The following is a 14,922-nucleotide window of genomic DNA, read 5'->3' on the forward strand; positions in this document are numbered from 1 at the left end:
AATATGTTTGTGTGCCAAAATTTTTAAAGGTGCTGATGAAGCTCTCTTCTTTGTTTGTGTGATGATAGTGGCATATCATCCTTGTATTGTGTTGTCTTCTACAACTTACTCCAGGCTGCTGTTTTATTGTCTAGAACAATATGTATAAGACTCCACATTCTTGAATGTCTTGTAGTACTAACTTTTCTTTATTTCTTGGTTCTTTCTCAAAAAATTCACAAGAGTACTTAAACTAACACATGAAATGGAGCTGCAAGTGAGTCTTATTTAAAATGAAAAGCTGTTAAATTGGAAGTAAAAACTTTGTTTATTTGAAATATAAAGACATTAAAAACAGACATCAGTTCAAATCACATTTCACATTCATTTAAAAATATATATATCAAAGTGACTAAAATTGTGTACAACATATGAAGCGCAACAGAAGGCGGCATCTGACTATCTTTGAGGTTCTTTAGAACTGTTACTCATACTGCAGATGTAAATTTCAGTTGATTTGAATCTGATGATATATGAAGATATAAAGTTAGGTGATAGGCATTTCAGTTTGGCATTAGAAAAGAGTCTCTCTCTCTCTCTCTCTCTCTCTCTCTCTCTCTCTCCAACACACACACACACACACACACACACACTTATTATAACTTTACAAAAATATATGTACAAATGTAAATTTATATCTACATACAATAAAATACCATATAAAATATCAATCAGAATTACTACAGTTATCAGCAATGACTGATATGCTATATGTTTACTCAGTCCATCAGCCTACTCAATCCATTATATGCTGAATAAGTTGCAGATCAATCTTCAGTATTTAGACATTGATTTAATGACAAAGAAAACCAACAGGATACAAGAGAGCTGCAATTCACATGAAAGGTTTAGACAGAAATTAAAAGATTTCTAGTTCTTGCACTACTAAAGTCATACTGAATCAAATCTGCTTGGTTTTCAAGGCATGTCACTTTGAAAAGACATTCAAGCTTCTGACAGCTATCTCTACCACTGCCATCAGGATTAAATACCAATGACTGCTGGAGCCAGCTCGGTGTTCCACTTATATAGGCACGATACCAGTATCTGTAATCTTCCGGAGAAAGCTGAAGTGATACTTGCATGAGAAGGTGAGCTGGGCAGCTCGTAGCAGCTGCAGCCTGCCACAGGGCTGAGTGACATCAGATGATGTGAAAGGCTGGTACCACATTCGAAAATGACACTTCCACCTTCCTAACAGCATTAAGCATCCATCTTTGCTTCTGCTTGATATCCAAAGCCAGCCCTCATGCTCTACTAAGGGTGTAACTTTTTCTCTGTTAAAACTGTTGCAGTTTATTCTAATTTTGACCACCTCCTTTATAATGGAATCCCAATGTGGTGATGCATAAGCCAATACTCTTGTCTCATGGTGAGTCAGAGCCACTACAAGCTGCCCAACTCATTTTACCATGCATGCATCACTTTGGCTCTATATCAGGTGCAGATGCTGCTATCATGCCCAAATAACCATATACACAGAACAGTGTGGCAGTTCTGGCATTCAGTGGTTTTTATCCCTAATGATGATGGCAGAGCCAGCTGTCAAAAGCCCAAGTGTTTTATGTGAAGTGATATGGCTTGAAAGCTGAGATGATTTTACTCATGCATGCCACTGTGAACAAGTCGCATTGATTCAAGAATTGTTTGTCAGATGCAATATACTTGTCAACAGTGAGAAACAATTAGATTTTCTGTACTATAAGGCAGCCATTCAAATGCCTGTTTCCTCCCCTGACATAATGATTGTGACTTCTTGTATTTAAAAAAAGACATGTTCACAGTGTAAAGTAGCTTTTTCTTTCACTTATTTTCTTCACATGACAAATTAAATAAAGTTCACAGAAACACAGCACATCCAACATATGCTAAATAATAGCACTGAAACAATACATTTCTAGTTCAAGAAACACAAATAAGATAATTTTTTTTTTTAAATCAGATCTCAGAAATAAAGAAATTATTAACATCTTCAGATCTCACGTGTTGCTATGAAAGGTGTACTGGACTAGAAAGAAATGAATTGAGATTATACACCAGTAAAAAAGTTACAGATATTGTCAAAAACAGAAGTCATTTTTTCCGTAGTACTGGAGAACAATAAACAACTTTTCAGGAATCTGATCTCTACATAACTATTATAAACAAAACAAACAGAGGGGATGGGCATAAAATTTTAAGAAAACATGTACATCACAGAAAAAGCAATGCAATAAAGAAAATGAGACCATAATAAAATAAACTGGAAGTGTAAAGCACTACACAATTCAGAAAAATAGGTATTTGAAACTTGTGTTAAAAAAGTCAATACACTGTCACATCTCAGTTGCAAATTTTCTTTTTAAATTTTAGGTGCACTAAATTTTTTACACTATTGTATATTAATTTTTTTGTAAAGCCAAAAAAATATACTGGAATGAACACTACGGCATGGCCATGTCTTCACACCTATTGTGCAAACTGTCATACAGCAATTTCAACACCTCAGAGAGAGCATAAGAATTTGTATTTCCCTTAAAAATATGATGAATTGCTGTATTATTTATGTTTGCCTCTCACACTGTCTGCATGTACACAATGCAATACACGCTCTGTAAATGTAAAGCTCAAAATGAAGGAACTGCCTAGCTAGTACTATAATAACAATAATAATAAATCATATTACTAAGTTTTTGGACCCATGAAATGGAAATTCATACTCTAATAACTCTTCATATGTATCTCAATCTCTGACCATCAAATTTTAGCAAAAGCTTTCAGTTTATTCTTTAAAATATAATGTACATACATGATGCATTTGATTTGTTATAGTACCACTTTAACTTCATAAGGACATGAGCAACAGCAGTAAGCAAGATTCCACACCACTCCACTGATGTGTACGGCATCAACAACTGATAATTTATATGAAATTTGCTGAACTGTAATAATGGTTACTTTACAGTCTTCATCACATGGGTCCAGCATAAAGCAACTAATTGTAAAATTAGAGAGAGATGTTCTAATGCTTTCAGAATTATTTGTACATTTTTCAACACCAGTATAAATGGCAAGTAACATTTGTATAAAAATATACAATATGAAATTTGAGTTTCCACTACAGGAAGCTTTCAGAATAGGCAAGGCTGAATTAGTGACTTTAGGCTTCACAAAGCCAGTCACAAGGCAACTTTGGCATTTTAGAAGCAGGCCATGGTAAGTGTCCAACAGTCCTAAAGACCCAGTAATCATAAGAGACCTTACTGATCAATAGTGCCAGCAACAGTACTTCTCCAGCTATTATGTAGTAAATGTAGTCTGTTAACACACGATTGGCTGCACATATTTCACTGATTTCAAGGTTAACAACCTGCAAAATGAACAATGCTGCATCAAAATTTCATATTATGACAGATGATTGTAATAAATGATAATACACCACTACAGCAATTTCAGAAGAAAGAAATAAAATCAGTACACAACAAAACATAATATTTCTAATGCATAACAAAATTCTCCCACTTTGATAATGCTTAGTAATACAAGTCACGTGTCACCAGCTTAAATAACCTTCATGAGTTTTCAGTTCTCTCCTACTGTTTAGTAAGCAGCACATTATCTTATCACTGACAGATTCAGATGTTAAAATGTGGTTAAGCTCATTCTGTCTCCAGAAGAAACTTCCAATTAGAATTTATAAATTTGAAGATGCCAAAACTACAGTCACAGGATATCTTTTACATGCACCCAAGCTTTTATTAAAAGCAGAAAAGAATCACAAAAAGTATCAGTCAGTCTTTCCTTCTCATCCCATGCAGTAAGTCTTCCCTGACCTGACTTTCCCGAAATCTACCCCTTTTCCTAGACATCTCCAGTCCTTTTCCTTCATCCCCCCCCCCCCCCTCTTCCTTCTCCTTCAACCCTTCTGTCTGAAGGAGCCACTGGCTCCAAAAGCTTGCCAATTGCAACCATCTTTTATGTGTGTGTTCTGCCACCACTTGGTGAGTACTTTTTTATCCATCCAGTTAAATTATTTTGACAAAAAGTGACTCATTCTTCAACCACCTACAAAAAATTTTCAGCATCTAGAAGCACTAGCTGGTACATGCTTAATCAACGAAAATTCAGATCAATGTAAAACTAATGTCTGTCTGATTTTTTACAGGTGTATCGTAGTTTACAAATAAGAAACAGCTGAACTGATGAATCCTGCAACCATAAACAGAACAATATGTTCCCCATAAGTTGAGGAGCACTTATCTTTATGATCGTTGTTGTAGTTGTAGTAGTAGTAGTTGTTGTTGTTGTTGTTGTTGTTGTAGTCTTCAGTCCACAGACTGGTTTGATGCAGTTCTCCATGTTACTTTATCCTGTGCAAGCTTCTTCATCTCCAAGTAACTACTTCAACCTACATCCCTCTGAATCTAATTAGTGTATTCATCTCTTGGTCTCCTTCTATGATTTTTACCCTCCAATACTAAAATGGCAATCCCTTGATGCCTCAGAACATGTGGTACCAACCAATCCCTTCTTATATTCAAGTTTTGCCACAAATTCCTCTTCTCTCCAATTTGATTCATTATCTCCTCATTAATTATGTGATCTACTCATCTAATATTCAGCATTCTTCCGTAAAACCACATTTCGAAGGATTCTATTCTCTTCTTGTCTAAACTATTTATCGCACATGTTTCAGTTCCATACATGGCTACACTTCATACAAATACTTTCAGAAAAGACTTACTGACATTTAAATCTATACTTCATGTTAACAAATTCAAAAACACTTTTCTTGCCATGGTCAGTCTACATTTTATATCCTTCCTGCTTTGCTTCCCAAATAGCAGAACTGATCTACTACTTTAAGTGTCTTATTTCCTAATCGAATTCCCCCAGCATCACTTGATTTAATTCCATTACTTTCCATTATCCTCATTTTGCTTTTGTTTATGTTCATCTTATATCCTCCTTTCAAAACACTGCCCATTCCATTCAACTGCTCTTCCCAGTCCTTTGCTGTCTCTGACCTCAAAGTTTTTATTTTTTCTCCATGGATTTTAATTCCTACTGCTTGCTCAATGTACAGATCGAATAACATCGGGGATAGGCTACAACTCTGTTTTACTCCCTTCCGAACCACTACTTCCATTTCAAGTCCCTCAACTCTTATAATTGCCCTCTGGTTTCTGTACAAATTTTAAATAGCCTTTCACTCCCTGTATTTTACCCCTGCCACCTTCAGAATTTGAAAGAGAGAATTCCAGTCAACATTGTCAAAAGCTTTCTCTAAGTCTACAAATGCTAGAAACGTAGGTTTGCCTTTCCTTAATCTATCTTCTAAGATAAGTGGTAGGGTCAGTATTCCCTCACGTATTCCAACATTTCCATGGAATCCAAACTGATCTTCCCTAAGGTAAGCTTCTACAAGTTTTTCCATTTGTCTGTAAAGAACTCCTGTTAGTATTTTACAGCTGTGACTTATTAAACTGATAGTTTGGTAATTTTCACATCTATCAACACCTGCTTTCTTTGGGATTGGAATTATTATGTTCTTCTTGAAGTCTGAGGGTATTTCACCCGTCTCGTGCATCTTGCTCACCAGACGGTAGAGTTTTGTCAGGGCTGGCTCTCCCAAGACTATCACTGGTTCTAAGGGAATGTTGTCTACTACCGGGGCCTTGTTTAGAATTAGGTCTTTCAGTGCTCCGTCAAATTCTTCACGCAGTATCGTATCTCCCATTTCATCTTCAGCTCTTCTATTTCCATAATATTGACCTCGAGTACATTGCCCTTGTATAGACCCTCCATATCCTCCTTCCACCATTCTGGCTTTCCCTTCTTTGCTTAGAACTGGTTTTCCATCTGAGCTCATGATATTCATACAAGTGGTTCTCTTTTCATCAAACGTCTCTTTAATTTTCTAGTAAGCAGTATCTATCTTACCCCTAGTGATATATGACTACACACCTTTACATTTGTCCTCTAGTCATACCTGCTTAGCCATTTTGCACTTCCTGTCAATCTCATTTTTGAGACGTTTGTATTCCTTTTCGACAGCTTCATCTGCAACATTTTTATATTTTCTCCTTTCATCAGTTAAATTCAATATCTCTTCTTTTACCCAAGGATTTCTACAAGCACTCATCTTTTTACCTACTTGATCCTCTGCTGCCTACACTACTTCATCTCTCAAAGTTACCCATTCTCCTTCTACTGTATTTCTTTCCCCTGTTCTTGTTTCTTTGACCTGTTCGTGTCAATTGTTCCCTAATGCTCTCTCTGAAACCCTCTACAACCTCTGGTTGTTTCAGTTTATCCAGGCCATTTTTCTCCTTAAATTCCCTCCTTTTTGCAGTTTCTTCAGTTTTAATCTACAGTTCATAACCAATAGATTGTGGTCAGAGTCCACATCTGCCCCTGGAAATGTCTTACAATTTAAAACCTGGTTCCTAAACCTCGGTCTACGCATTATATAATCTATCTGAAACCTTCCAGTGTATCCAGGCCTCTCCCACATATAAAACTTCTTTCATGATTCTTAAACCAAGTGTTAGCTAAGATTAAGTTATGCTCTGTGCAAAATTCTACCAGGCAGCTTCCTCTTTCATTCCTTATCCCCATTCCATAATCACCAACTCCTTTTCCTTCTCTTCCTTTTTCCTACTATCAAATTCCAGTCCCCATGACTATTAAATTTTTGTCTCCCTTCACTATCTGGATAATTCCTTTTGCCTCATCATACATTTCTTCAATCTCTTCATCATCTGTGGAGCTAGTTGGCATATAAACTTGTACTACTGTTGTAGATGTGGGCTTTGTGTCCATCTTGGCTACAATAATGCATTCACTATGCTGTTTGTAGTAGCTTACCCGCACTCCTATTTTTTTATTGATTATTAAACCTACTCCTGCATTACCGTATTTGATTTTGTATTTATAACCCTGTATTCACCTGACGAGAAGTCTTGTTCCTCCTGCCACCAATCTTCACTAATTCCCACTATTTCTAACTTTAACCTATCTATTTCTCTTTTCAAATTTTCTAACCTCCCTAGCTGTTTAAGGATTCTGACATTCCACTCTTCGATCCGTAGAACGCCAGTTTTCTTTCTCCTGATAACAAAGTCCTCCTGAGTAGTCCCTGCCTGGAGATCTGAATGGGGACTATTTTACCTCTGGAATATTTTACCCAAGAGGAAGCCATCATCATTTAAGCATACAGTAAAGCTGCATGCCCCCAGGAGAAATTATGGCTATAGTTTCCCCTTGCTTTCAGCCATTTGCAGTACCAGGACAGCAAGGTCGTTTTGGTTAATGTTACAAAGCCAGATTAGCATGCAAGCCTCCCCACCAACGGCAAGGTCCATGGTTCATGGGAAGATGATGATCAGAAGACAGTTTATTATAACGTCAAAGCACAATATTTTGCACTTTAACATTTTATAAAATAATCATAACAAGGTTTCTGTTGACCATTACAATGGATTTCAGTTAAACACTGTTTGAAATCAGCTAGCATACATAATATTAAGAGATTGTAATAATCCAACATTAACCATGCCTACACTTAGACTTGAGTGCATTCTGAAGACTCTTCTGAGCTATTCACCCTTTGACATAGATTAACATATATTCTGGAGTGCTACACATTTTTTGTCATGTATGGGCAGTTACTACATCAGCAAGTAACAAATACATCTTTATGTGCCACAAAAGAAATATTCATTTCAGGAAATGCTATAAATATGATTATGCTCCTATCTCCAAACAAACATGCTTGATCAAACAAAACAGCTAAAATAGCCAAAAACAAGATTTCAGAAGATAATTCCAAAATAATCAAGAGAAGAAGATAAACAGAAGGAATAACATAAAAATCTGCCAAGAGCCAGAAATGTGCTATGGGCACTGATATGAGTGATAAGAATAACAAGTGGAGACCACCATAGATCTACATGTAGAAAGCTTTCCAAGCAATTTGAAATCTTCACATCTATTGCAGAATATATATTCTTCCTCATGTGTTTCATTTTAGGGGGGAAAAGGCCCCTTTTAAACCCAACAGAAAGTATCACACAGTCATGATACCTGTGTGAAGATCAAAGTTCTCAAAAACGTGTTAATATTCAGCAACAAACTACTTGAAGTCTTGATGTACAGGTTAAGGTTGTTGAAATGATTCTGTGCGCTTTGATATGTTATGTTTGAGGTACTCCTACGGCTTAGTGCGGCAGTTGGAGACCTCCATTCAGGTCGCTGAGATCAGTGCAAGTTTTTGCTGACAGTCTGCAGTACTGTACAGCATGTCACAGTGTACAATGGATTGGGAGATTCCATGGTGGAGCCATGCAACAATCACAAATACTGTATGTAGCTACAGAAAAAAGAAAAATGATACTCAATGTAAAAGAGGAGAGTTATGTTTGCTACAGTTCAAGCACTCAAGTTAGAGTCTGAAGTATTATCGTACTTTTGAGAGAATAAATCAATCATTAATATGCACGACTACTCTGCAATTCACAATAAAGTGGCAGCAGGGTGTTCTCCACACCAAATTCAGACTATTTCTCTACCATTCCACTCTCTCAAAGTGCATGCAAAAATGAACACTTAAATCTTTCTGTATAACCTCTGATTTCTCTTATTTTACCATAATGATGATCTCACCCAGAGTAGGTGGGCAACAACATAATATTTCTGCATTTGGAGGAGAAAATAAGAGAGTGAAATATTGTGCAAAAATCCTTCCGCAACTAAAAATGCCACTGTTTAATGATTGCCTCCTCAGCTCACTATATTTGTGACACTCTCTCCCCTATTTCACAATAATACAAAATAGCTGACATCCCTTGGACTTTTTCAATGTCCACCTTCAATCCTATCTGGTAAGGATGCTATATTACACGGCAACACTAGCAGTGAATGGACAACCATAGTGCACACACTCTCTTTAGTACACCTGTTGCATCTTCTAAGTGTTCTGCCAATAAAAGACAGTCTTTGATTTGCCTTCCCCATAATTTTATCTACGTGATCATTCCAATTTAAGTGTGTGAATTGTAATTCCTGGGTATTTAGTTAAATTGATAGTGTTTAATTTTATGTGATTTATTGTGTAACTGAAGTTTAGCAGACTCCTTTTAAGACTCATGTGGATGCCGTAAACTTTTTATAATTTAAGGGCAACACCATTTTTCGCAGCATACACATCACAGATTGCGAGGCAAAAGTCTTTCTGGTCTTGACTCAAGGGCCGTGGGACAAACCTGGTGGTAACACGATGCATTCCAAGATACTGTGCCAGTATTTTATCACATGATAGAACTGAAATGTTATGTTGTTCTGCAATCTTTCAGATAGTCAGTCTTCGATTGGCATGCACAATTTCATTGACATTCCTGACATGAGTGTCGTCAGTAGACATCAAAGGGCGTCCTCAAGAAGGGTCATCTTTAACTTCTCTCTAGCCATTTTTTAAACATGTGAACCATTCATACCACAGCGTATGATTTAAGCACCATAGGCTTCCTGCATCGTTTGGTGTGTCTCTGTAAAGATTTTTTTTTTCACGCAAAATTTAATGTAGACGTGTTGTTCCTTTAAATCTGCTGTCTTGAAACTCAAACTGTGCAACACAACGTTCTACTCAATACAGCACTGAAAAATAACTAACAAACATACAACAATGAACTTCCAACACATTAAACACAGACATGTGCAGGGATGCCAACCGCATTTTGCTCCAGCACACCATTTGTGCAAAATTATCAATGTTCTGAGATTTTTGAATGGACCTCGTATACAGCCCAGAGGAGGGAAGGAATGACATTACTTTCATTATGACCTTCACAAACAAGTGAACAAAATTAACAAGCTAGACCATGTTGTCATCGCTGGTAGTTTTAATGCAAGAGTTGGAAATCTACCTATACCAGGAATAGTATGATTATTTGGAGAAAAAGACCCTTAATAATGATTGATGGGAGCTATGCCAATTTGCCTCTTTTAATAATTTTAAAATTACTAACACATTTCACAGAAATAATGAAATTCACAAGTTTACTTGCAATGTACGAGGACTGATGTCTGTGATTGATTAATATACTAATTAATAAAAAAAGGAAGAACCTTATGCAAGATTTACATGTTTATAGAGGAAGCAACATAGGTAACAGCGACCAATTCATTTTAGGCAGCAAAATAATGCAACTATTAAAATGGAAGAAAACAAAGAAACCTCAAAAGAAGCCACAACATGAGTTTTTCAAAATACATCTCCTGTCAGAATATAATATTAAGAAACATTATCAAGACGGCCTCCATGAAAAGCTTGCTTCACTGCCAATCAATAAAGATGACATAGACACAGAATGGAATAATATTAAGACCTACATCAATGAAGCAGCCTCAGAAGCACTTGATAAAGGGGATGAAACAGATGAGAAAAAATGACCCAGAATTTGGAACACAGAAATTAAAGAAGCCATTACAGAAAAACAAGTAGCTTATTTGCAGTTTCTACAAACAAAAACCTCATCAGAGAGATGGGAAACATACAAAACAAACAGGAATGCAGTGGAACAAATAGTGTGCAAAGCACACCAAGAGTTATGGGACTCATTCAGAAGTATGTTAGAACATGACATACGTGGCAGACAGCAAGGGATTTCAAACTGATTCCATAATTATTTCAAATTTATTCTGTATTTCTAGTTTTCTATAAGGCTTTTGACACTGTACCTTGCAAGAAACTTGTAGTAAAACTGTGTGCTTATGGAATACCTATACAAATGATTTAGGAGACAATCTGAGCAGCCACCTTAGGTTGTTTGCAGGTGATCACCCAGTTTGCAGGTGATCATCCAGTTTGCAGTTGATCATCCAGTAAAATCATCAGAAGAGCAAAAGAAACTGCAAAATGATTTAGAAAAGATACTTGTATGGTGCAAAAATTGGCAACTGACCCTAAATAATGACAAATGCTAAAAGAAATACGTTAAACTTTGGTTACATGATAAATCAGTCAAATCTAGAGGTCATAAATTCAACTAAATGCCTAGGAATTACAAACTACTTAAATTGGAAAAAACACATAGAAAATGTTGTGGTGAAGGCAAACCAAAGACTGCATTTTATTGGCAGAACACTTAGAAGATGTAACAGATCTACTATAGAGACTGCCTACACTATGTTTGTCTGTCCTCTTTTGGAGTACTCCTTTGCGGTATGAGATCCTTACCAGAAAGGGGTAACTAAGTACATCAAGAAAGTTCAAAGAAGACCAGCACATTTTGTATTATCAAGAAATAGGGGAGAGAGTGTCACTGACATGATACAGGATTTGGGGTGGATGTCATTAAAACAAAGGCATTTTTCATGGAGACAAAATCTTCTCATGAAATTTCAATTACCAACATCCCCTTCAAATGCGAAAACATTTTGTTGATGCCAACCTACATAAGGAGAAATGATCACCATAATGAAATAAGAAATCATAGCTTGCACGGAAAGATATAGGTATCTGTTTTTTTCCACGAGCTGTTCGAGATTGGAATAATAGAGAATTATTGTGAAGGTGGTTTAATGAACCCTCTGCCAGGCACTCACATGCGGCTTGCAGAGTATCCATATAGATACTGATTTACAAGAAATACAACAGTAAAATTAGTAATAAAACAAAAATACAGTGAAACCCCTATTTTACGTTTTCCTGTGGTCCAGACTTAAAAATGCAAAATTGAGGAAAACACAGAATTGAATAAAATGTTAAAACCCCCCATAATATGAGCAAAGACACATGTAATTGCCTTATACGATTAAATATTGCAATCTTCTCCAATACTTTGTATAAAATCTAAGTACAGTACAGTAAAGTGTTTATACAATAATTTGTGGTAATGAATTTCATCAGTTCTTAAAAAGTCACAGATGTGTAACAGCATGCAAAAACTCATCAAAGAATTGAAATTGGTATCTGGGTACAAGGTAACGGAGCTATTTTACAACATGCTACAACCACAAATTATTTGTTCAAAACACACATTTTCGAGAGATCATCCTTTGTGCTTACCCAGAGAAAAGCAAAACCTAATGAACATGTTGAATTAAACCAAAAACATCACAGCAGCTAAGTGGTTAAACCAAAAGCATAAATGCGAACATCTGCTAAATGATGAACTTTGTCACCATTGCTTTCTTATGAGCCATACTTCATATGCTCACCACCATTACAGTGTTATTTCGAAATTGGTGAGAGAAACAGAGATGCAACTGTATTGTATCAGATTTGAACACAAAAGTCTTTCAAATACATTATCATAAAACTCTTGCTCTATTTCTGTGTGACATCTCTGCCATAGCACATCATCTTCATAAAAAGTATATTTTCTGCACTTCACAAAATGCTTTCGTCCGTACCTGCATTCTCATAGCTGAAGGGCCACTCCCCCTCGCCCCACATCCAGTATGGGAGCGCATTTTATGTGTGTTACTATGGTGTAGTGGCTGTGCTGCCTATTGAGTGACTTAACAAGTTGCCAGCCAATAAGAGTTCACTAGCCAGAAATGGGCAACATTTCCTCGATTATGACCGAGCATATTCTTCAAGACTCAGTGTTTGAATTTAAAAGGTTGATGACTTATATTGATGCTAAATACAGTACATCGGAAATACATGCAAAATGATGAGACTGAGTTCTAAGTGACATAAGAAAAGGTAGTGGCTGGGCCCCTTTGTCATGTATTGGCTCAGTCCAGAACACTTCACGTCAACTGCCTTGTTTTTCCATTACCACTGCATCCCAGCAGCAGTTGTATTGTAACTGTGTGGTGAAGCTAAATATTGCAAGCTGTGTTGGTAACACCGATTGTGGATTACATCAGCATTTCCTCTCTCACATCTCCCCTCTCCAGAACAGCCTAAAATATTCCCTTAACTCCACAACCACCCATGAGAACCATCTGTCTTTTGTGCCCCTTATAACTCATTCAGTCACATCAAATGTCAATAGGACGAAAATGGGATGAAGTCAAGAGAGATGACGAGTAAGAACTTAGAATCGAGGAATACTTTACTCGGAAAAAATGTAAAATTCAGGAATTTTTAGCAGTGATATTTTTTTTTTTTTTTTTTTTTTTTTTTTTTTTTTTTTTTTTTTTTTTTTTTTTTACAGGGGCTATGAATTTACAGTGTAGAATTGCGAAAACAAAATCGGAGAATGTAAAATCAAAGTACCGTTGCAATGGCAACCCGAGGAAAATACCCAGTCAAAACAAAAATTGTTTTGGATAATTCAGTTTTAGAACAAGTCTCTCAAATTTCTTATTCAGAGTGTGCTGTAAGTTTTGATTTTGATATTGATATTGAAAATAAAATATACAAATTCTAAGCTGTCTGTGGTACCATCAGGACAACATTTGGCTATAAACTACAAAACGAAACAATCACGAAATTCTATAAAGCGAATGTGGTTCCTTTGTTATCCTCTGAAAGAAAAAGCTGGGAAAAAGATACTAGAACAGAACGTTTTCAACATGAATTAAAACATTCAAAAGTGTCATGAAGATTGGAGACAACTCCTCATGAGAACACCACGTAATGGGATTCCCCAGAAGATACTGAACTACAAGCTGAAAGGGAAAAGCAAAATTGGGAGGCCTCAGAAAATATGGGAATGATTTTCTTTGTGAGTTTGGAACAAGCAACAGCCTAATCCTTGAAAAGAAGAAGAAGAAGAAGAAGAAGAAGAAGAAGAAGAAGAAGAAGAAGATGATGATGATGATGATGTTGATGACTTTTAAATTGTTCATTGTGATACCTTCCTGTTCCTTTGTCTGATTACAATCAAATGTTTTTGCTTTCTCTATGTGCTTGGAGAGGATTTTAGTGAAAATATTGTACATTAGAGAGATGAAGTTAACAGGTAAGGAATCTAATTTTTTTCTGTATTTCTTCTTATGAAATAGAATAGTTACAGCATTGTTCCAGTTTTGGAGCCATGTCTTATTTCACAGTCATTCTGCAAATAATTTTTCAAATTCCTTTGTACTGCATTTACTCCAGTTTTCATCATCCAACAATCTGACATCACACATGTCAAAACTGCTTTACCAAAACTTTTGGATTTATAGTTGGACTACATTGATAAACATTAGTTTCTCCATGCCTGCATGATGATGCCTTTGATTCCGCAACTGATGTTCAGTTTATGAAAATCTGCTCCAGTCACTGTTTTTTTTAAGAATCTTATTAAGTTAACTGCTTAGGTGAAGTTAATAAAGTTCTAAGAAAAGTAACCAGAGCAGCTTTTCATTAATTAAAATACAGCAAATTATTAGCCTGAGTGTTACATAACTCTCTTGAATGCATAATCCTTATTTCATAATCAACACAATTCAATCTGTGAACAAGTTACACTGTATGCAGAATACTTCAAATGGTGCATAGATCAATTTATACATCATTTTATTTGCCAGGTTTCCATGATCTATTAATGATATCAGCAATAAACTTACCGATATTGGAAGATTTGCACACATTACTTTGTCTGTATCTTTTATATGACCTTTATTTGATAGAAACCATTTCTGCAGACAAAAATAAATGATTAGAAACAAAACCATAAAATGAAAGGAAAATAAACAGACTTATGTACCATTTTACAAACCTTTAAGGCCTGTGCAGTATTACATTCACAAGACAGTTTATTTCCAGCCAGGTTTATACTTAACATATTTCTGTTTCGACTAAATGTGTCAGTCAGAAAATATGTTGGCACCTAAAACATTGGACAATATATCATTTTCAAAACCACATTTGGAAAACATGATAAAGATATTATAACACAAAGATTATAAAGCTGAAACATTTTGTCCAAAATCTTCAATTATATTACTGAGGTTTCT

General features: G+C 35.9%; 1 protein-coding gene across 1 annotated transcript in view; it reads right to left on the reverse strand.

Annotated features, from left to right (window-relative positions):
• Positions 1 to 288: 288 nt before the first annotated feature.
• LOC124618088 (protein halfway) overlaps positions 289 to 14,922 on the reverse strand; it is a 98,428-nt gene continuing 83,794 nt past the window's right edge. Inside the window, exons 7-9 of the mRNA XM_047145317.1 lie at positions 14,685 to 14,795; positions 14,533 to 14,604; positions 289 to 3,388 (exon numbers count right to left, since the gene is read on the reverse strand). Of these exons, the coding sequence (XP_047001273.1) occupies positions 3,179 to 3,388; positions 14,533 to 14,604; positions 14,685 to 14,795 (393 nt within the window). The 3' untranslated portion in view covers positions 289 to 3,178. The remainder of the gene's footprint in view (positions 3,389 to 14,532; positions 14,605 to 14,684; positions 14,796 to 14,922) is intronic.

This window comes from Schistocerca americana, chromosome 1, assembly GCF_021461395.2.
Source record: "Schistocerca americana isolate TAMUIC-IGC-003095 chromosome 1, iqSchAmer2.1, whole genome shotgun sequence".
Classification (NCBI taxonomy): domain Eukaryota; kingdom Metazoa; phylum Arthropoda; class Insecta; order Orthoptera; family Acrididae; genus Schistocerca; species Schistocerca americana.